General features: G+C 41.3%; 1 protein-coding gene across 4 annotated transcripts in view; it reads right to left on the bottom strand.

Annotated features, from left to right (window-relative positions):
* The window catches only part of LOC132832251 (catenin delta-2-like), a 488,139-nt gene extending 472,300 nt beyond the window's left edge, over positions 1 to 15,839 (bottom strand). For 2 of the 4 annotated variants that reach the window (XM_060850083.1, XM_060850087.1), the window contains exons 1-2: positions 15,484 to 15,839; positions 2,920 to 3,032 (exon numbers count right to left, since the gene is read on the bottom strand). In XM_060850083.1, the coding sequence (XP_060706066.1) occupies positions 2,920 to 3,032; positions 15,484 to 15,498 (128 nt within the window). In that variant the 5' untranslated portion in view covers positions 15,499 to 15,839. Of the gene's footprint in view, positions 1 to 2,919; positions 3,033 to 14,084; positions 14,170 to 15,483 lie in introns of all 4 variants that reach the window. The other 2 variants (XM_060850084.1, XM_060850086.1) reach the window with 2 other exon arrangements.
* Between the last annotated feature and the right edge of the window lie 6,171 nt (positions 15,840 to 22,010).

The following is a 22,010-nucleotide window of genomic DNA, read 5'->3' as shown; positions in this document are numbered from 1 at the left end:
GAATTTCACAATTTAGAACAGTGGTATCTGAAATTACAGTTTCTAATGGTGGACCAAAGGAAATTAAAGATGCACAAATGTCCAGAATTGGAGAAACAGGAAGATCACTAAGGGATGGAAAATCTTACAAAGTCAGAAACTAATCCAGGTTGAAAAAGACAGCAACTCTGATGGAGGTGAGAAAACAGATAGGTATAAGAATCGAGGAGTGAATGAAGATATGTGCAGGAAATACCATGCATTTCTGGTTATGGCGATGCATTTGTCATGAGACAAATTTTAAATCAACTATGATTATTTAATTAGTCTCTCTCTTTCTTTCTTTGTTAGGGTTTGACAACATCCAGGATTGGCCCAGAATTTTGGAAGTTTTGTTTTGTTTCTTGGGAACACATTGGTTTATTAGTTGTAAAATAGTAGTGATGGAACAAAGCAGATGATCATTTGGATAGAAACAACATGTAAGGACAGGGAAGAGGCAAGAGAATGGCACCAGGTTATAATGCTCAATGGACACCTAGTACAGAGACAATGAGCCAGATGACCTCCTTCTGTGATAGTGTGCACATCATTAGGCAGTGAATTCCAGCTTCCATATTCCACTGCTGCCCTTCCAACTTCTTGAGGGGACCGCATCACTCCTACTGGGGGGAAGGGAAATGCCTTTGTGTGCTCAGACATTTTGCAGAGGGAATCTGACTGCAAGCAGATTCAATGACCCAAGCCAGTGATCTGTACAACATAGTGCCAGTGATACCCTAATCACCATCCATGAAGTTACAATTTGTGATAATTTGCTGTCTTTGGTCTCTTGTCTCCAAGTAAGTGTCAATGAGTTCACATGCACAATAGTTAATAATTATAGTGGATAGAGGTTGTGAAAGTAGTAGTATCTCTCAACAGATTAATAGATAAATATCCACAATACACAATTCTATATTGAAGATTATCCCTGAGTTACCACAAATTCAAGATGAATTTCCAGAGAATTGCGGGGAGCAATGCCAGGGAATAAAAGTTCATCCCTGCTTTACCACAAATTCAAGATGAATTTCCAGAGAATTACAAGGAACAATGCTAAGGAATAACGTTCATCCCTGAGTTACCACAAATTCAAGGTGAATTTCCAGAGAATTGCAAGGAACAATGCCAAGGAATAAAAGTTCCAAAAAGAACTAAAGCATCAGGAATATATTAAAACTATTCAAATTTGACAAACCAATTGCTCAAATCCCTATGCCTGAAATTTGGTAACAAACCACTTTGTTTGTAAGTCTTCTGCATCCTTGCCCAATGGTAACCAATAAAGCACTACCAATTTAGCCTTTTGCTCCCACTTGGAATTTTTAGAGTGTAATGGAAAACAATTAACAGTAATTAAACACCTGTTTAAAACTCTCCTAATTTTATTTTCTGTTGAAATCAATGATTGATCTGTGAAATGAAGCAGCAAAGCACAATGACCTGTTTACAATATCGCATAAATTCAAAACCTGCACCTTAGGTGGCATTGGCATAATGGTAATGTCACTGGGATGGTAATCCCTGTGTTAATGCTCTGGGAGCATAGGTTCAAAACCACAACAGCAGATAATGGAATATGATTTTTTTTAAAAATCTGAATAGACAGCAATGATGAACCATGTAAATGTTGTTAATTATTGTGGAAAAAAACCTTACACCTTTGGTCCCATTCTTTATAATTAAGTGGATTTCCACTTTGAGCTAAAATCCAAAGCACCGATATTAGGAACCTGCTATCCTGATTCAGGGAGTGAGGCAGACTCAGAAAATCAGAAATGACTGTCACGTTGAACATCTAACCACTGTGCTGTCTGCAGAATAACACATAGCTAAAGCCATAAGGTTCATGGACTTATGAGAACAGGATATTATATAGCTGAAGTGATATAAAAAAAAAACCCAGCTGCTTGCATTTTGCATCCACACTTCCCATTGTCTGCCAAGTCCATGAAAGGCGGAAAGATCTGCAAAATGGTCACTGGTCAGATCGGAAGGGCCTATACATATTTTGAAATAAATAATGAATTGCTATAGTGTTCCACAGCATTGAGACATTCCTGTCTATAACACCAGTATCTGCAAGAACATTGAATTAATTCAAACTACGTAATGAGAAAAATCTTGCTTATCTCTTAGAAACCCATCCTTCCCAGTTGCACAGTCAACCTACAAAATGAAATTCATGCAATGTGCCCTCTCCCTCGAAGACTCAATGTTTTTGCACCAATATAAATCTATATCTAAATCACTAATTAAAACAATCCTCTACCAATTAGAGTCCAGCGGCCAAACAATCTGCCTTCTCCTCTCCGGTGCCTTGAACTGGTATTCTTATGAATTGTCCTGATTACTAAACAAAAAATCTCTAATGTATCTTTTTTCAGCGATACTCTGTACAACCGAATGACTATTTATAAGTCTATATTCTAATTACATAATCAATTCATGTGAAATATAGAGCATTGATCCATCTACTATATTTCTGTATTTGTTTTAGGATACCATGAATGAAATTGTTTCTGTGTTTGAGTAGCATCCGAACATTAAATTGCTATGGACCTTGCTCCTCAGCTTCTGTTTAATGATTAAGTGGACTGAAGATGCATACAGACATACACTCATAAAGAGTTGATCAGTGATGTCCAAAGGCAGCAGAACAGGGAAGCTAATCAAATGTGTGTACATTTTCACCATTTAGGTTGCAATAGCCCAAGAAAAATAAAATTCTCCATCTCTGCTTCACACCCCAGCTTCCACCATGTCCCTCTAAAGACTACCATACACTGTTGGTAATTCTCATACCCAAAACCTTCATTTTAACAGTATCTCAAGAGATGTCATAAATGTGATATAAAATCAAACAGTTTGGGACCAATGGCCTACTTTAATCCATACCTAATGCTGCTCATGCTGCCTGTGTCAGATCCCAGTTTACATCGCTCCAACTGGCTGGCGACAATCTGGCGCTCGGCCTCCAGCTCTCTAGTTAGTCTTTCAAACTGCAGCTCCTGTGATGGGAAAAGAAAGGGATATCAGTCAAGAGATAAGGCAAGAAATGAAGCATGGGGAGGGGGGTGGAGGCAGGCGACAGGATAAGCGGTTTTTCTTTTATACTGCTGTCAGGTGACTTCAGAGTCAGGACACAGAAAATTTGTACATATGACCAAAGGCAGCACAAAGGCAGTTGAAGAAAGCAAAAAAATCAATAAAATGTCTTGGTTACAAAAGTCCTTTTCATTTGTCTTCCACTGGTCATATATCTGACACATTTGCACCTCAAGCATTTCCAAAGAGGATGCAACTCTTAGTTGTTATACACTATGCTATATACCAAATTTAAACAGTGAAGTCCATCCGTTGAGTAAGAGTTTTATTTCAATTAACTACACTCCATAAAACTCTCAGACTAAAGATTACTAGCTCCCCATATTTGTACAACCAATTCTCAGCTAATTAACCCTTAATTAAGATATCCATCACTGTTCCCTCATTCAATTAAATCTCATTTTTTATTAGATGATAATAACAGTTAGTATAAAGAATTGTATTTATATTGTGTTTTACATATCTTCTGAATGTGCCAAAGCATTTTGCTCACAACAGAGTAATTTCAACATGCAGCCACTGTTGTCAGTCTGTAGTACAGATTGAGGACTGCAGATGCTGGAGATCAGAGTCGAGAGTGTGGTGCTGGAAAAGCACAGCAGGTCAGGCAGGATCCAAGGAGCAGGAAAATCGACGTTTCAGGCGTAAGCCTTTCTCCAGGGAAAGGCCATTTTCCTGATGAAGGGCTCATGCCTGAAATGTCGATTCTCCTGCTCCTTAGATGCTGCCTGATCTGCTGTGCTTTTCCAGCACCGCACTCTCAACACTTTTGCCAATCTGCATAACATTGCTTAAATATTCATGTGTTAATGACCAAGAAATGTTTTTGAAAAAGCAATGTTGGTTAAGGATTGGCTGAGACACTAGACAGAACTTTTAGGCCCACCTGGGAAAGCAGGTGGACCTGAATTTAACCCCTCCTCAAAGATGGTACCTCCAAAATGCAACACTCTATATTTCATTGGAGTGTCAGCCTAGATTAAGTGACAAAATTGGACATGAACTCCCAATCCACTGACTCTATGATCACAATTTTCCCACTGAGCTATACTAAAACTACAAACAGGACAAGAATCAACTACACAGCCATTCCGATGCCTTCTTCTCAAGTACTTGCAGAATGATAGGAGTTGGTAAAGAGGTTACAAACTTATTTGAAGATAAAGCAGTTGTGTTTGTATGTTATGTTTACGTAAACTTTTCTTGCTAATCGATTTTATTATTAAGCCAATGAAAGTTTAATTAGATGAAAAAAAAGAGGGAGGGTTGATGGAGAATGAGCAGGGAGAGCAAATGAAAGCAAGATTACTGTTGTTTCGATTAGATTACTTACAGTATGGAAACAGGCCCTTCGGCCCAACAAGTCCACACCGACCCGCCGAAGCGCAACCCACCCATACCCCTACATTTACCCCTTACCTAACACTACGGGCAATTTGTCTATGAGTATCTGCAACATAAACAAGATGCTGGAGAACCTCAGCAAGTCTTGCAGCAGCTATGGAGTGAGAAGCAGAGTTAACATTTTGAGTCCAAGTGTGAATATTCAGAGCTCTGAAGATGAGCCACGTCAGACTTGGAACGTGAACTGTGTTTCTCTGTCCACAGGTGCTAGCAGACCTGCTGAATTTCTCCAGCCCTTTGTTTTTATTTCAGGAAAAGCTGATCTTGGTCAAGAAATGCCACGCTTAATCATTGTATCAGCTCAATAACAGACACTGCAGGTGATTGCAACCTCAGACTTGTATGAGTATTAAGGTCTTTTGAAGTCACTTCCAAGCTGGTTGATCACCACTTTTTGGTGACAGCACTGTTTTATTCAAACTACCTAATGCCTCTGCCTGAGTCAAGTCAGTAATTTCCTCCTAACTGCCAAGTGGGGATTGTCGATCAGCTAGTAGCACTGTTACCTTGGTCTAAAAGGTTTTGGACCTCCCACACCAGATAGATGAACTCAAAATATGGGGGAATACTCCAAAGCAACACAGATGAGTCTTGCACTGTGGAAGGGACATATCTTTTTGGTTAAGGTCATATCATCTCACACAGATGAAAAGAGAGAAAAAAAAATTGGCACCATATTAGAGAAGAGTAAGAGTGACCCTAGTCACTGACAAACACTTACCTTTCAAGCACCATCACCAAAAAGATGTGTTATTTCTCACAGTGATGCCCACAAGCCCCCAATCTCTTGCATCTTTTCAATTCAATGTTGGAAGTTGCAGTCTACTTTCACAAATTACTAGACTCTAGCATGCACCATAGATAGTTACAGTTGGGAGGAAATTACAATCGGTTTACAACTATTAGTCCCAGCAATTGATAAGCATCTATAAGAGACCAAAGAAGGAAGTGCAGAATAATTTTGCACCATTCTCAAGCACCGCCTGATAGTAGGTTATATAATAATAACTGGGGAGCAGGTTTGTCTACTTCTGGCCAAGGACTTTGGAATGGAGAAACAAAATGAATGCTATATAAAATAAAGCTTAAATTGCATCACTGAAAATGGATCCAGAAATGACTAAAATAATTCTTGTGAATCCAACCATGCATATTGTAAACACTGGGAGGTGGAGTGAATTTAGTGTTCCAATTTCATCTCAAAATTCAGGTACATATTGTCAATGATTTCAGGTCCCTTTGTCTTGTTTTCTGATGTAATTTGAGCACTCCAATTATAAACCCATAATAATTCCTGAGTATTCAATAAACTGCATGAAAACAATCCAAGCTCTAGATTAAATGACAGTATTTTAAAGCTCCTAACTATCTATTACAATTGAATATGGCCAAACACTCCTTAATTCTTGCCCACTTTATGAGTTTTACTTAATCTAACGGATGAAACGCCATTCTACACCACTTTGCAAAATTCTAAGATTTGCGTTTCCATTTCTCACTTAATCCAAAGGACAAATATGTCCCCCTGGGCTTGTGAAATGACAGTCAGGTCTTCTGTGGCGTCCAATGCACAACTGATGCTGCCAAAGCTGTCCTGTGCCCTCAAGAAAGCAGCAGGTCCTATGTGCATTTTGGGATGGGAGAGTTCATGGGCAACAGCAGGTTCTCATCCTCTACCTATTAAAAAGGACAGCATATGTAACCTAAATCAAACATCTGCCCACAGACAGTGCCACTGGAGTCAATTTTTGAAGGTCAGCGCTGTCTGGTTGTTACCTGAAATATTATTTCCCTGTATGATCTGACCCATTGACTGCATATTCTGAACGAACACGGACGGATGTAGTCACTGTTCTGAGTGTGTTCATCTGGTCCAGTTATACTAGACTTTTCCTTCCCCGTGCACCCCACCCCACAAGTCTCTGACTTGTAAAAAGAAACCCATCAAGCTGCAGCTGACATTCTTCTACCAGTCACAATGGCAAGAAAGTTTGTTCGCACCATCCCTTACTTCAACTCAGACCTTTCACATTCGCAACACCACATCAATCTCACTCACAACACACTGAACACCTTCTGGCCAACTTCCAAAGCAAATGTCCACGAAACAAACCATGAATGCTCTTCGATCTTCTTGGTGCCTCGTTGCACTTGGCCCAGGACATGGCTTGCCACTATCATGTGTAACACAATGCTTCGGCTACCAGGTCCATTCTAGTCAGCCCTTCTCTAACATGCCACATACAGATTAGCACTTACCCCTCGTGACTATTAATTACATTTCATGAAATTCAGATCCAAAACGGCCATGACAACCACACAAGTGGACTTAGGTGTCTCCTCTTCACATATTGCAGAATAACCATCACCTGGAATAACCACCAGCACCAGGAGGGAACTGCAACCAGGTTATCCGAACTTGATCTGAAAATACATCTGCAGACTGGGGAGGCACATCCCTTTAGGGCACAGAGTTCCTCCCAGCGCCACCAGGCAGCTTGACCGAAGATAATCAAGATGGTCAGAACCTCGGGCCACCACCAGCAAAGGTGACTCCAGTGCAGTGAGCACTTTACTGTATTGCAGAAAGTCAACAAAGTTAGGAAGGTTAGGGATCCCTTTATTTTGAAGGAATCTCATTGTCCCCTAACTTTACTACCACTCAGCCACAAGCACCATTTGCCAGACAGCTCTAAAAAAGTACAGCTTCCCCTGCTGACAGGGATGGTCCCATCAGATGCATGATGAAGTCAACCCCCAAAATCCTCACAGCCACATTATCAAGAACTATCAGCTGGTTTCAGGCAACAAGGAAAGCATTGCAGAAGAGCGACCATGGGTGGAGGACACGGGCCTCAGATAGGAAGGATATTAATAAGCTAGGAAGGGTTCAGAGGAGACTTATAAGTATTTTGGGTATGGAAGGTTCGAGTAAGAAAGGAAGGCTGGATAGGCTGGGACTTCTTTCACTGAAGCATTGCGAGGTGACTTTAAGAGGTTTATAAAATCATGAAGGGTGTAGGTAGTATTAATAGTAGGTGCCTTTTCCCTCGGACAGGAGATTTCAAGATTAGGGGACATACTTTTAAAGGTGTGAGGAGAGAGGTTTAAAAAAGACATGAGGAGCAAATGGGGTGGTTCGCATGTGGAATGAAATTCCTGAGGAAGTGGGGGATGCAGGCACAGTTACAACATTTAAAAGACACTTGGATAAGTACATGATTAGGAAAGGTTTGGAGGGATATGGGTCAGGAGCAGACAGGTGGGATTAGTTTAGTTTGGGATTCTGTTCGGCATGGACTGGTTGGACCGAAGGGTCTGTTTCCATGCTGTATGATTCCATGACTGTGTCATATAAATTCTATGACTTTATAGACCATCACACTGCCCGAACTAGTGAAGTTGTGTTGAATAAGACAACTGTCAATTCTAACGGTGACCAAAAGTCACTTGTGTAAAATGTCAGCTATTTACAATATATTTATACAGTATTTAAATTTCCATATAGGCAGGAGTCTTTATCTCATCCAGCAACTGAGCCTTCAATCCTTTGTTGTGTTTGCTCATGGATGTTTCCAATGGCCTTTCCTTGGTGTCACAAACAGCTGCCCGCTGCCTCTCAGGTTCACTTTCAAACTCATGGGAAGGATCCGATCATGAAGCTGATCAGATGGAATCTGCTCACGACTGCAGCCTGCACAGACACCTCGTAGCCTCGAAAGGTGATGTTGCCTCCCTCATTTCTGGGGTCCTTCCTCTTGACTTTCATCCTCACTTCCTCCTCTGCATGAATTCTTCCATGTTCACCACGTCCTCAGAGGAGGAGGAGACAGTCCTTTCCTCAGCTTCCTCCAAGTCTGATACATAGAACACTTGTTCAGTGCCAAGCTATGGAAAATGTGCAGGCTGGAATGATTCCACATATTCTATGAGGTGCAGACTGTAGTGCCCCTCCTGTGCAGTCATGGAATTTCAATCTCACCATAAATACACTAATGGCTTGTTCAGTGTGAAGATAGCTTTTGTACCTTTTATGGCGACAGTGATCAATGGAGGAGTCTGAGAAGCTAAGTTTCCCTGCGTGTGTGTGGTCATGTGCCTGTCATTTACAACATTTGTGCCAGCCCAGATTCCCTTAAGATGAATGACTCATGGCAACAGCAGCTGAGCACGTGTGCTGAGATCACTCATTGTGGTCACAGAGGAGTGAATGTTTTAATACACCTGTTTGAATTCTGCATGGATGCTCTTATTCACAAACACATGCAGCTGATCACATCCTGCACTTCAGGGAAGTCTGCAACAGAGGCAAATTCCAACTGTCACCCTATTCGTGCATTATCTCTCTCTCTCTCATGAGGTAAGCTTCCCCACCCTTCCATCAATGACACTATGGATCACTTGTGTACTGCTGATTTTGACTTTCAACAGTCTGCTAGCAAGACAATGAAGGGTGATGGTCACCTTCTGGGCCACTGGGTGGGGAGGCAGGTCCCTTACCTTCAGGTCTCATTGAAGAAGGATGCAAAGCTCAAAATCTCCACCTCTTGGGAGAGACAGTATCCTCTGATACTGTCTCTCAGTCGTGTTTGTGTAAGTTACCCTATTCATGGAATCACACAGTACAGAACAGGCCCTCTGACTCATTGAATTTGTAACAACAAAAACCAATACATCTACACCAGTCCCCCTTTCCAACACTGGATCCATAGCTTTGAACATGATAACATTCCAAGTGCTGATCTGAGTACATTTTAACGGTTGAGATTTCCTGCCAAGCAGTCCATTCCAGATCCCCATTATACTTTGGTCAGAAGAATGTTTCAAGTCCCCTCTAAACCTCCTGGCTTACCCTTAACATTATGCCCCCTTGTTCTTGACCCTTCCACTGAAGGGGAACAGCTGCTTTCCATGCACCCTGTCAATGCACCCCACACCCTGCCATTCTGCCCTATAATTTTATAAACCTCACCCCAGCACCCTCTCAGCCTTCTCTGCTCCAAAGAAAACCTAAGCTTATCCAGCCTTTTTCCATAGCTAAAATGCTGCATCCCAGGCAACATCCTGGTGAATGTTCTCTGCATCTCCTGCAGTGCAAGCACATGCAGTGACCAGACAGTACACACTACTCCAGCTATGGATGAACCAGCTTTATACAGCTCCAATACAACCTCCTTACTCTTATAATCTATGACACCACTGACAATGTCTAGTGTCCCATAGGCAGAGCGTCTACATTAATGGTGCTGAAGTGGAGATGATCGACAGTGTCAAGTTCCTGGGAACAGTGATCACCAACAATCTGTCCTGGTCCACCCATAATGACGCAACAGTCAAGAAAGTATAACAATATCTCTACTTCCTCAGGAGGCTAAGGATATTTGGCACGTCCACAAAGACTCTTACCAATTTTTATTGGTGCACCATAGAAAGCAAACTATCTGGATAAATCACAGTGTGGTATGGCAATTGCTCTTCTCAAGACTGCAAGAAACCAAAGAAAAGGTCGTGAACACAACCCAGACCATCATACAAACCAGCCTTCCATCTACTGACTCCATCTATACTTCCCTCTGCCTCAGGAAATCAACCAACATCAAAGATCCCTCTCCCCCACAATTATACTCTCTTCCACCATCTTCGGTCGGGCAGAAGATATGAAAGGGTACATGTATTCAAAATCATATTCAAGAACAGCTTCTTCCCCATTGTTATCAGATTTTTGAACAGACCTGCTAAATATTAATTCTGATTTTGCTCTCTCTGCACCTTCTCTGCTGCTGTCACACTGTACTCTGCATCCTGCTCTGCTATCCTGAGGCAGTTTGTATGGTATGATCTGCCTATATAGCACGCAAAACAACACATTTCACTGTATCATAATGCATGTGACAACAATAAAAATCAAACAAATGCTTTCTTAACTGTCCTGTTAACTTGTTTGGCTGCCTTAAGGGATCCATGGACAAGTACTCCATGATGCCTGATCCTCAGAGCTTCCTAGTTTCCTATCATTCATTGAGTACTCCCTTGTCTATTTTCTTCTTCCAAAGTATATCATTTCACACTTTAACAGGGTAAATTCATTCCATCTGCCACTGATCTACTCATCGGATCAATCTGTCCATATTCTCCTGTAACTTTAAGCCTTCTTCCCCATTATCAACACCCGGCCAAACTTTACATCATCATCCCCAAATTTCCTTCCATATTATGTCACAAACAATAAGGGACCCAGCAGTGATCTGTACAGTAGGCCACTGGGCACTGGCCTCCAGTCATACAAATAGCCTTCTATCAGCTCCTCTGTCTCCTATCATCTTTGTTTCCTTGAAGCTGCATAGCAGCTTTGCACACTCTGATGTTTCACACATGGCAACCAAATACCATTGATTCCAGAAGTCGCTGCTGCACAATGGGGCCTTGGAGGCCAACATAGCTGGTAAGACAATTAGAATTAACACTGTTTACCACTAAGCAAATATTGGATCCAACTTGCCCTGGATCCAATATGCATTTACCTTCTTTATCAATCATCGATGTGGAACCTTGTCAAAGGCTTTCCTGAATTGTTTATGAACTACACAAATTGCTCTACACTCATCTATACGCTTCTTCTACACCATTTGGTTGGGTATTCCATCATTATTTAATTATTTATTTCTGGTGCCTCCTTCTTGTAGCACCATGTCCCAGGGTCTGTGAATGTGAAAGATAAGGCATTCCAGGTTGGTGCTGCTGCACTGCGCCTCGATGTACTGAAAGTGAGATTGTGCTGTATCTATGTCAAAGTTAGGATTTAGAAATGGTGACCATAATGCATAGCAGCAGAAGTCAGCCATTCAGCCCATCATGTCTGCTCCACCTTTCAATGAGATCATGGCTGATCGGATAATCCTAACTGCACTGAACTGCCATTTCCCCATAACCCTCAATTCACTTACTGATTACAAGTCTGTTCATCTCAATCTTGAATACATGTAATAACCTAGCCTCTACAGCATTACAGAATAAAGATTTCCACAAATTCGCTACTCTTTCAGAGAAAAAACTCCTCCTAATCCCAGTTTTACTCTGAGATTACGCCCTCTGGTCTTAGACTCTTCCACAAGGGGAAAATGACCTTTCTGCATCTACCCTGTCAAGTTCCCTAAGAATTTTATATGTTTCTTACTTATCATTCTTCTAAACTCCAGTGAGTACAGAAGCAACCTATTCAACCTCGCTTCATAAGACCTTCCTTATTCAGGATCAGGTTAGTAAACCTTCTCTATGCTGCCTCTGACATGACTGCTAAAGACTCTGAGGCTGCAATGGAGATCTATTGATGCCAAGTCTAAAGTTGTGCTGGGTGTAACCTGCAGCAATCCACCATGCACTATCTCATTTCTGGAAGGGAATCCCTGGACTGGCAGGTATTCTTTGCCATTTTAAAAATGGAGAAAAACAATAGAACCAAGTTGTTCCACTCCAATCCCAGGCTCTTCTTGACCTGGTAGAAGTGGTCATACCTTGAATGAGGAGATAATTCCTAAAAAGGTGCAAAAATGAGCAGCAGGGAAGAAAAATGGTGCTCGTTAAGAAAAACATTTTTTTCCAAATCTTTTACTACGGAGGCCCTTCATCAGCGGAACCTGCATATCAGGCTTTCCAGATCCATACAAGAAAATGCCGTGAGAACAGAAAGCCACAGGAAAATTGGAACAAAATACTGTGGATACTGGAGAAACTCAGCAGGTCTGGCAACATCTACAGACATAGAAACTTAGTTAACATTTCAATTCCAATATGACTCTTCTTCAGAATCTAACTCTTTGCAGTTGATCACAGAATCGGATTTCATCCAGTTTATTACAGAAAATGGGATTTCCTGCTAAATTTTGTGGCTGGATTCCCATCTTGGTAACAAGATGAAAATGCAACCATTGATATCCTCTGATATACAGCAATACTACACAATATGTTCAATCCAAATTATACATTTGCTCTCAACGTTTCTTACGAATAGAATATCCATTCTCAGCATGATGTCAATTTTTGCCTGATTTACCCTCCTGTAAAGCAGTTTGTGACACTGTACATATAAACAGAAGTTGTTGTGACACTATGACCTTTTTATGGTTATTTTCCTCCACAATGATCCAATATTTCAAATGAAATTGCTACACAGGTTTGGAAAGCAGTATAGTTAAATTATTCTTGCGTTTTTTTGATTCAAATGCAAGGGAATTGCCAGCAATGCAAGTGAAGTATTTTAGGAGTTGAACCTCTGCCAAAATTCACAGGCTCCGCCACATTCAATGAATATTGCTTAGTGATCCCGGGGGACATTTTCCTTTAGCAGCAGAGTTTGTCGATCAAAGCAACAGACTAATGATGGACCTCCTATGTGTAGCTTCAATCCTGCCAGAATGAAAATGGCATGTCTAAGGCAGTTGGGTCTAGACAAAGCTCAAACAGTGAAGTCTCACCCGTGAAGTTCCCACTCCAATGCCAAGTTCTGGCCCAAAATGAAACTAATGTTTGCTATCTGCTCCTGTTGGACTTTTGACCAAAATAAAGGAAAAGTTATCCATTAAGAAGAATCATGTATTCCTTTAAGAAACACCATCTTACAAGTTGCATTCAACTGTAAAATGATCAACTGTGTGCTCATTTTGTTCCACAGCTTTGCTCCACCCTAAGCTATAATGTCCTTCAGCTATAAGATTTCTCGGATATTCAATTTCTGGTCTTTTGTATACCGTTCACTTCCTTCACTGCAGCACTGGCAGCCATATCTTCAGCTGCTCAAGCCCTCAGGTTTGGTGGGGGGAATTCCATAGCGAACCGCACCTTTCTCTCTTTAAGATGCATCCTAAATTGATACATTATTGACCAAAACAATGGATGCTTGACCTTGTGGCAGAATTTTTCCCGTTCCCAATTGAAGGGGGGATTGGAAGGAAGACAGGAGAAGAAGGCACTGGATCAGTGAGGCACGAAGTTGCTCCCTAAGGAGCTAGAGGTGGGGTGCGAGTGTCAGGGTCTACCAGCCTCAAACAATCTTGAAGGCAACTTGAATATTTAAATGCTGGAATGTGAGCAGACTGCAGGTGCCAGTGGATCTTCCTACTGAGCTAAAAGATTAGCAGGTGCTCAGAGGCCCATCAAGGCAGGGAATGCAAGCCACAACTGTGCCTAACATTACAACAGAGCTACACATTGTCAGATATCACAAAGTACTTCACAGCTAATCATTCAAGGCCCTATATAAATGTAAGTCTTCCTTCATTGTTCTAAGAGTCAGATATATAATATTAATGAGAATGGTCTAATAATCAACGCCTGACAACTGATTGATTAAGTCTGTGGGTTAGTTTATTTGAAACAATAAAGCACATTATAAGCCATGAAGTGGACGTGACAAGAAAGCAATAGTTTTCTGTGAATGCAATTTGCAGAATCACAGCAGAAGAATGACCATACAGTCACAACATTCTATGTACACAGCACACGGAGTCCTTCAAAGTGAACTTTCTTAAAAGCAAGGTACAAATACAACAATTTACCTTAGGCAAGGGCAGTGACCAACAAATTCACAGCTTCAGGAAATGTGGGAGAGGAACAGAACTGGTACGGGCCAAGGGCACCTGCCTGAATAATGCAATAACATCAACATCTTCAGCGAAATGTGTAAAACCCAAAGTCTTGGCTCTTATACTGTCAGGAGTTCAACACAATGGGGGGGGGGGGGGGGGGGCAAGAAGAGCATCTACTCCACCTTCCCATTCCTGATCTCAGTCCCCGTAACCCTGAAATCTCTGACTGCAGCCGACTTTTCTGGGGCACTGTGAAATTCTGAAGCTTCAATGTTCCATTGTAAAGAAGCTCTTTAAGCTCCTGCTTGGTCAAAATCGCACTGATGAAAAGAAACTTCAATTTTGGAAAGGATGTTCCTCTGGGATCCCAGCTTGAACACTGAACAATCGTTTTAAATCAGTGCAAACCTCCTACGGGGGACCCTAACTCATACATCACTCAAGAGAGACTACTGAGGTTACCTATCGACACTCAACATGACAGTAAAAACGTTAAGCACCAGGAGAGAGAGGGATAAAAGAGGCATGAGTAACACACACAAATCACCCTGCTCTCTTTTTTTTCCCGAAACAGGGAGAGTACATGCATCCCATGATACCGCACATGAAATCAGACAACATAAAAGCTTTACATGTCTCAGGGGGTTCAGGATTGAAGACTATCATTTCTAAACTGGCGGATGGGGAGGAGGTGATTATTTCATTGCCTGAGTGGATTTTTATCATGACATAACTCCCCAGCCACATTCCCCACCAACCCCCACCCCACATACTGTAACTCCGTCTCGCTGACCTTATCCAGGTCTCTTTCATCTCTTGAATAAAACGAATCGCCTGCGGTTGGTTTTCACATGCACTGTGTTTCGAATGTTAAGAGTAAAATAAATGCTACCCGGTTCTGCCAAGCTAAAGTTTCGACCGGGTGGGGAACAGTGAAAGCAAGCAGTGAATTGTCAGCCAATATCGAGGCATTCCAGAGGGAGGGTTATAACACGCTCGGGAGATCTTCCTGCAGTTGAACTAGTCCACGCCTTGCTTAAGGGAATGAGAATATAAAACATGCCGCTGTGCTGCGGGATGTCTCTGAGGAGGAAGAAAGTCCCTGGTACTTTAGACTAAAAAGAAAACGCGAAATAACGGATTTCAGTCTGCGAGGCTAAATCTCCCTAACCTTCTCCGTGCTTCTATCGGGCAGGAAAGTGCTGTCAGGGACAGCGATGCACCAGATGAATGGAGAGACAAAGCAAACTCACAAGACCTTTTGCAAACAACAAACACAGACACAGGGAGAATTAGAGAGAAAAAAAGTAACTGCTACTTCATCACACACCCCCCCCCAGAAGAGAGAGAAAATTCCGAACTCGTGTACCTTAGCATGGATCATGCTATGCAAACAGCAAAGGCAAACACTCCAAGCCCCTCCAAGCTGACATCCCCCTTCACGGCGAGCAAATAACTTTTGTCAGTCATTAGCAAACGCCTGGGCCAGTGCAGGCAGCTGAAGACTCGCCGCTTTCTACAGTAGAATAGAGTTCACCCAGGCACAAAGGTCTCCATAGCAACCGCTGCATTTCGACCCTTGTTGCCATTATTTATGCAACATTTCACCACAAAAGGCCCTCCTCGGTCCTCGTGGAAGCCAAAATCCTGCGAATTTCCCAATCAGCGCTCTCCCCTTTTCATTCCGGAGGTGATCAGCATTCCGCCGACAAGAGGCAGGCTGATTAAAATTGAGATGCTTCACAAGGGGGTCGGATCACATCGCTGGAAATAAGCTCTGAATATGTGCAACCCGGAAGCAGTATGGAATTTTTTTTCTCTTCTCCTTCGGGAGCAGCTTACAGGAATGTTCAGGGAGGAGTGGATAGTCATTCCTATTTCTCAGATATTTTGTTGAGCACAACGAGTCGGTCGAAAAAGAGATTGGCTCCTTTGCAAACAGTCCTGTTTGACCTTGCTCTAACAGCATCCCGGGATAATCAAGATATGCAAACAGATTTATATAGAATGGGGCCATTCTACTCATTGTTGCTTTGCCAGTTGTCTGTCAGAATTAAAACTGAGTGCTAAGTTCCATTTTCTTTCATATTGTACTGCAACTGTTGTTTTCTTTTCACAATACACAACCGTTTGAACATTATTATCTGCTCTCAACATTCTATTAGCTAGTGCATTCCATCACATTTTTTTCCCCATAAACCTCATTCAAAAATGAATACAATGCAGATAAAATATCTCATTGACTGGACTGATAGTGGGATTTAAAGTTTGAAACAAAAAAGACGTTGGATTGTGTTCTCCGGAGTTTTGGAGGTGGACGAGTGACTTGGTCAATGCATTTCAAATGATTAAAAGATTTAATAAGATAGTGAGAGATAAACTATTGGAGTTTTTTTCTATTAAGCTCCATGTGGCTGGATACAGAACGCGGAGAGTGGGGAGGGGGCAGTCTTCGCTACTACAGCCAGACCAGTCAGCAGCAATATTACAAAGCACCTCTTCATACAGAACGTAGTGGAAGTGTTGAATTTTCCCCATCAAGTACTGTGATGCTGGGAGCCAAATGTATTTTAAAGATTTGGATCATTAGGTTTTTATTAGATTGGAGTATTAAAGGATTTGAAAAGCAGATAAAAAATATGGTTCAGCAAATAATGGAAGAATAGGCTTAAGGGGTTAAATGGCCCACTCCTGTTCCTATGTTCCAAAGACTGGTCCACAATAATTTATTTAGTGAAATTGTTAGGACCGATGCCCATTTTTGCTTTTTTCTGCACCTATTCCAAACAGCAAATCAGCATAAATCAGCCATGAGGGCTCCCTATTGGGCAAATTTACAAAGGATCAATGACAAATGAGAAATAGGATTTTGCAATTAACGCTCTGTGAAAGCTGTTAAGTAGTTCACAAACCTATCCTAGCTTAGTCTATTGCCATTCCACTACTAAAACATTACACTACTTCCACACCGTAAAACCTATAATACAACCTCATACCAAAGATTTCAATTTTTCAAAGTGCAACCTAGATAACTACAGAGACTACAGTCTTGCATTAATGTTTGCAAAGTGACAGAACAGATTTTTAGAAGTAACTCGATTATCATCTATAACATAAATTAACAAAGTCAGTGGTCAACATGGAGTCAGGGTGTGTTGTTTGATATCCTCCTTGACTTTTCATAAAAGTGACCCTGGAGGTGGGTGTTGCACTTTGACCTCTAAAAGTATTTGACAATATTTCTCCGAAAAGGCTATTTACGATTAAAGTAGTCTGATGTAGGGAGAGTTCTGACACATAGAAGAAAGTTGAAGGGTGTGAAATCAGTTCTGAGGAAGGGTTACTGGACCCGAAACATTAACTCTTGATTTTTCTTCACAGATGCTGCCAGACCTGCTGAGCTTGTCCAACAACTTCTGTTTTTGTTTCTGATTTACAGCATCTGCAATTCTTTCAGTTTTTATACACAAAAGGAATTCTGAGATGGAGAAACGAAGTCCACGGAAGGATATGAACATGAGGAAGAAGATTTTAAAACTGAAACTTTGATGGACTTTGAGCAAATGTAAGGCAGCAAGCCTAGGAATGAGTCAAAATGCATAGTAGTGGGTAGTTGGCTTTGAAAAGAGGTGACTATGAGGCAACCTTATGCAGACAGATATGATAAAATGTTGACAAAATGTAGCTGGAAATTATACTTCAAACTAAACTACAAAAGTAGAACAAGAGATGGTAAGTTTAATTCAATGCAGGTATAAGCCAATTTGGGAACAATGACAGAAATGTTCTCTTCCCATTTAGATTTGATATCCTCTCTGACCTATCACCTCCAGCCCCTCCCCAATCCACCTATTGTACTCTTTGCTACCTTCTCCCCAGCCCCATCCCCCATTTATCTCTCCACCATGGAGGCTTCCTGCCTCTATTCCTGATGAAGGGCTTTTGCCCGAAACATTGATTTTCCTGCTCCATGGATGCTGCCTGCCCTGCTGTGTTTTTCCAGCACCATTCTGATCTAAACTCTGGTGTTCCGCATCTGCAGTCCTCACTTTTGCCCAGTTGATTTTAACCTTACTGCGAATCCTCTTGCAAGGATGCCTACCTTGAAGAAGTTCTCTTGCTCTCTCCACAAGAATCTCAGTGAGTCCTCTCTGGCCTATCACCTCCCACCCCACCCCCATTCACCTATTGTACTCTTTGGTACCTTCCCCCCCAGGCCCCACACCCCTCCCCATTTATCTCTCCACCCTGGAGGCTTCCTGCCTCAATTTCTGATTAAGGGCTTTTGCCCGAAACATCGATTTTCCTGCTCCTCGGATGCTGCCTGACCTGCTGTGCTTTTCCAGCACCACTCTAACCTAGAATCTGGTTTCCAGCATCTGCAGTCCTCACTTTTGCCTATCTATCCAATTAAAGTACACAAGACAAAAAAGATTAGTTTTTTTTAGATTACTTACAGTGTGGAAACAGGCCCTTCGGCCCAACAAGTCCACACTGACCCACCGAAGTGCAACCCACCCATACCCCTGCATTTACCCCTTACCTAACACTACAGGCAATTTAGCATGGCCAATTTACCTGGCCCGCACATCTTTGGACTGTGGGAGGAAACCGGAGCACCCGGAGGAAACCCGCGCAGACACAGGCAGAACGTGCAAACGCCACACAGTCAGTCGCCTGAGGTGGGAATTGAACCCGGGTCTCTGGCACTGTGAGGCAGCAGTGCTAACCACTGTGCCACCGTACCACCTACAAAAATGGGAAGTAAAATGCTGCTAGGTGTTGTAATCATTAAAGTCTAAAAGATTTTTAATGGTAGAACAAAGATGGACTGAATTGCCAACTTCATGCAAACTGTCTATTGCATCACCTATGTTAATGACTCTTTGTAAGTGCTTAATTGGGTGTAGGATGTATTAAGATGTCCTTTAATCTTGAAAGGCAATACTTAAACTTAAGTTCCTTATTGACTGGCTTTTTTTTCTGTAGCATCACATCTTTAATTTTATTTAAACATTTCCTTTCAGCTAATTTATTAATTCCACTGCTTGCCTGAGAGTTTTGAGTCTTTGGGGTGAGTTTTACTAGAAATCAGCTAAATGTTCATTTTGGTGTGTTTCACAGAGGACTTGTTTCTTTGTGCAAGCCTTTGTAACATTTCTCATCTTATTTTCTGAAATGTTCCTCATTCTCTATGCATGATGCCTGTGGCATGCCACTTCTCATATCTTCCCTCTTCACACAGATTGAAGAACTCACCATTTCTGGGACCAGCCAAGATTGGCTAGTGCCATATTTAAATTGCCATTTTGAACTAAATCAAGTGCTCAGTCTGGAGTTCCCTGCACAGTTCATGGAGGTTGCCTCAGACACAGCAGACAGAAGAAAGCTGGTGCCCCAATTTGTCCACACAGACTTAGAGATCCTGGTGGAGGGGGTGCCAGAGGTATATGTTCCCATCCAACTTGCCCTGAGATGTTGGTGACTGCTGTCAGCCTTCTCTATTTGGTCTTTATTCCTGGCTGATCTTTATCACTGAGAACTGTACAAGAAACAGCTGCAAAAAGTCTGATTTTGTCTTCCTAAGTTCTCCAGAAGTCAGTTTTACCTTCCTGAATATGAGGGTGCCAAGTCGAGTTGTAGAATCCATGCACTGTAATCAGCAAAGTAAGTACAAGTTATTGTTCTTTCATGCTCTATGTGCTTCGATGGATCACATTGAATTTACAGCATAGAAACAGACGACTTGTCTACAGCTTCTAGCCTATACAGTTGAAGGCATGGTAACAAATCATGGAGCGATAAAATGAAGCTTTGCATAGACTTTGGAGAGGAGGTTTTGGTGAAACAGGGGAGGACCATGGGGGCATCTGAAAGCAAAGAGAAGAATTTTAAAACTGAGCTCTTGGTGGACAGGAATACGTTGGTGCTCATGCTGTTCAGGAACCTTCTCCTTCCCAATACCGTCTCAGTGTATTTACATATATTTTATTCCTATTTCCCTCGTGTATTTATTTAACTTCCACCTGAAATATATCTAGACTTCTCAACTCCCTCATTCTGTATGGTGGCAATTTCCGCACTCCAAGTCCTCCAAATAATGGTCTTGGTCCTGGATTCTACATTTGAGTTATTGGTGACTTTTTATATTGACAAGCTCTGGTAATAGATTCTGTTACAAATAGAAAGATTCTCTCTACCAGAATTCCAGCCTCAAGAGCTCAATCAGTTAATGTCTCAACTTTTTCTGGAGATAAGAATGCAATTTTCTCCTGATAGAGTAACCTCTCACCTTTTGAATCTGTTTTGCATATTCACGAGTGCCTCTATGTTCTCATAAAATAGAGATCTGAACTGTGTGCAGTACTTTCAAATACATACCCATCCAATGGGCTGGTGGACTAGTGATGCAAATGATAAAATGTGGATTGACAATGTTGGGTACACCTTCATTTTGTAACTCAGGAGATGAGCCCATTGTTCAAGCAGTGTCTCTGAGTATCACCATTTAATTATGCACCATCGTGTGGAATTTCCTGTTTGCATGCAATTGAGATATTGTATCCAAAGTGGGCTTGAAATTGAGCTAGTTGAGTTACTATTCAATTTTCTGGTAAAGTCATTTTCACAGTCACAAAAATTATTCCTATTTCAAAACCATGCAATGTAATGTAATGGCACATAATTGTTTTCTTTCTCTTTAACTCCATTAATATATGGTGCAATTTTATTCTTAAAGACAGAAATGTTGGTTGCAGCATGAGCAAACAAAAATAATTGTCTAAGAGCAGTAACCTAATTTAAAATATTTAAAAATTACTTAATACACAAAATCCATTCAAATATCTAATAATTTCATTAATGCTCATTAATCAGTTTGTTGTTAAGTTTACAAAGAGACCTTTTAGATTAAAGGTGCCAATTGGGGCCTGGTTTAGTTGATTCAACCTGGGCCGCGTTGTGTGTGTGATATATACACATATACAACCAAAAGATATCCCCAAAAATCAAAATTTAGCCCTCAAGTACATTCCAAGTGGAGCCCTTAAAATGATTGACCCTTGCCTTCTCCCTTGTCTGTGTGCTTTAGAAGTACAGGAAACTATACTCTACATTGTGTTTCAAAGCCTTTCTGAGAATAGCAATGAATGACAAGCATAAATGAGAGACAGCAGTATATAGAGGTCATTATACCCTCTGTTCTCCCAAGACTAGATCCCAAAGGATCCAGCAACAAAGAAGAATGATAATTGCTAGACAATAAAAGACAGTGTTTCATTTAGTTGGCTTTCTGCTGTTCTGGTACTTGCAGGATACAATGATAATGAAGTTGTTGACAAATCATGGCAATCAATCTTTATCAACTAGTCACCAATGGTCTCAGACACAAGGCAAGAACAGCTCCCCAGTCATTGGATCTTTGATTCCCAAAATTCTAAGTCATCTGTTTCTCCCTATAGGAAAAAGTACTGCCCACAACATGTCATACTTTGAAGTTCTCATTTACTTTACCCCAAAATGTTATTTTCTAAAAGGATTCTATCAAATTTGTATTTGAATTAATCAATTATATTTGCTTCCACTATTCCAAAAATCTGTTCCACAGACTGACCATTTGCAGAAACAATGGCAGTGGTATTTACTCTGGCTTCTTGAAAAACAATCATAAATTAACTCGAAGAAGCCTTTGAAAATCTTTGACAGATTTATCGCTTGTTAGCCAGTAAGCGGGGGAAAATGTCAAAGGTCGGGATGACATGTTTGTTTTACAAAATGGGGATGTTGTGTTGGATGTTGTGTGATGTAATGCAGACATTGTTGGGGATAGGAAACTTAGGGAAGCCAGAGATCACAAGTTGAGTGATGGACATCAAGGAGATATTAGACATCGGGACA

This window comes from Hemiscyllium ocellatum, chromosome 34, assembly GCF_020745735.1.
Source record: "Hemiscyllium ocellatum isolate sHemOce1 chromosome 34, sHemOce1.pat.X.cur, whole genome shotgun sequence".
Classification (NCBI taxonomy): domain Eukaryota; kingdom Metazoa; phylum Chordata; class Chondrichthyes; order Orectolobiformes; family Hemiscylliidae; genus Hemiscyllium; species Hemiscyllium ocellatum.
Note: the sequence above shows the minus strand (reverse complement) of the source record. Positions and strands in the feature narration are given on the sequence as shown.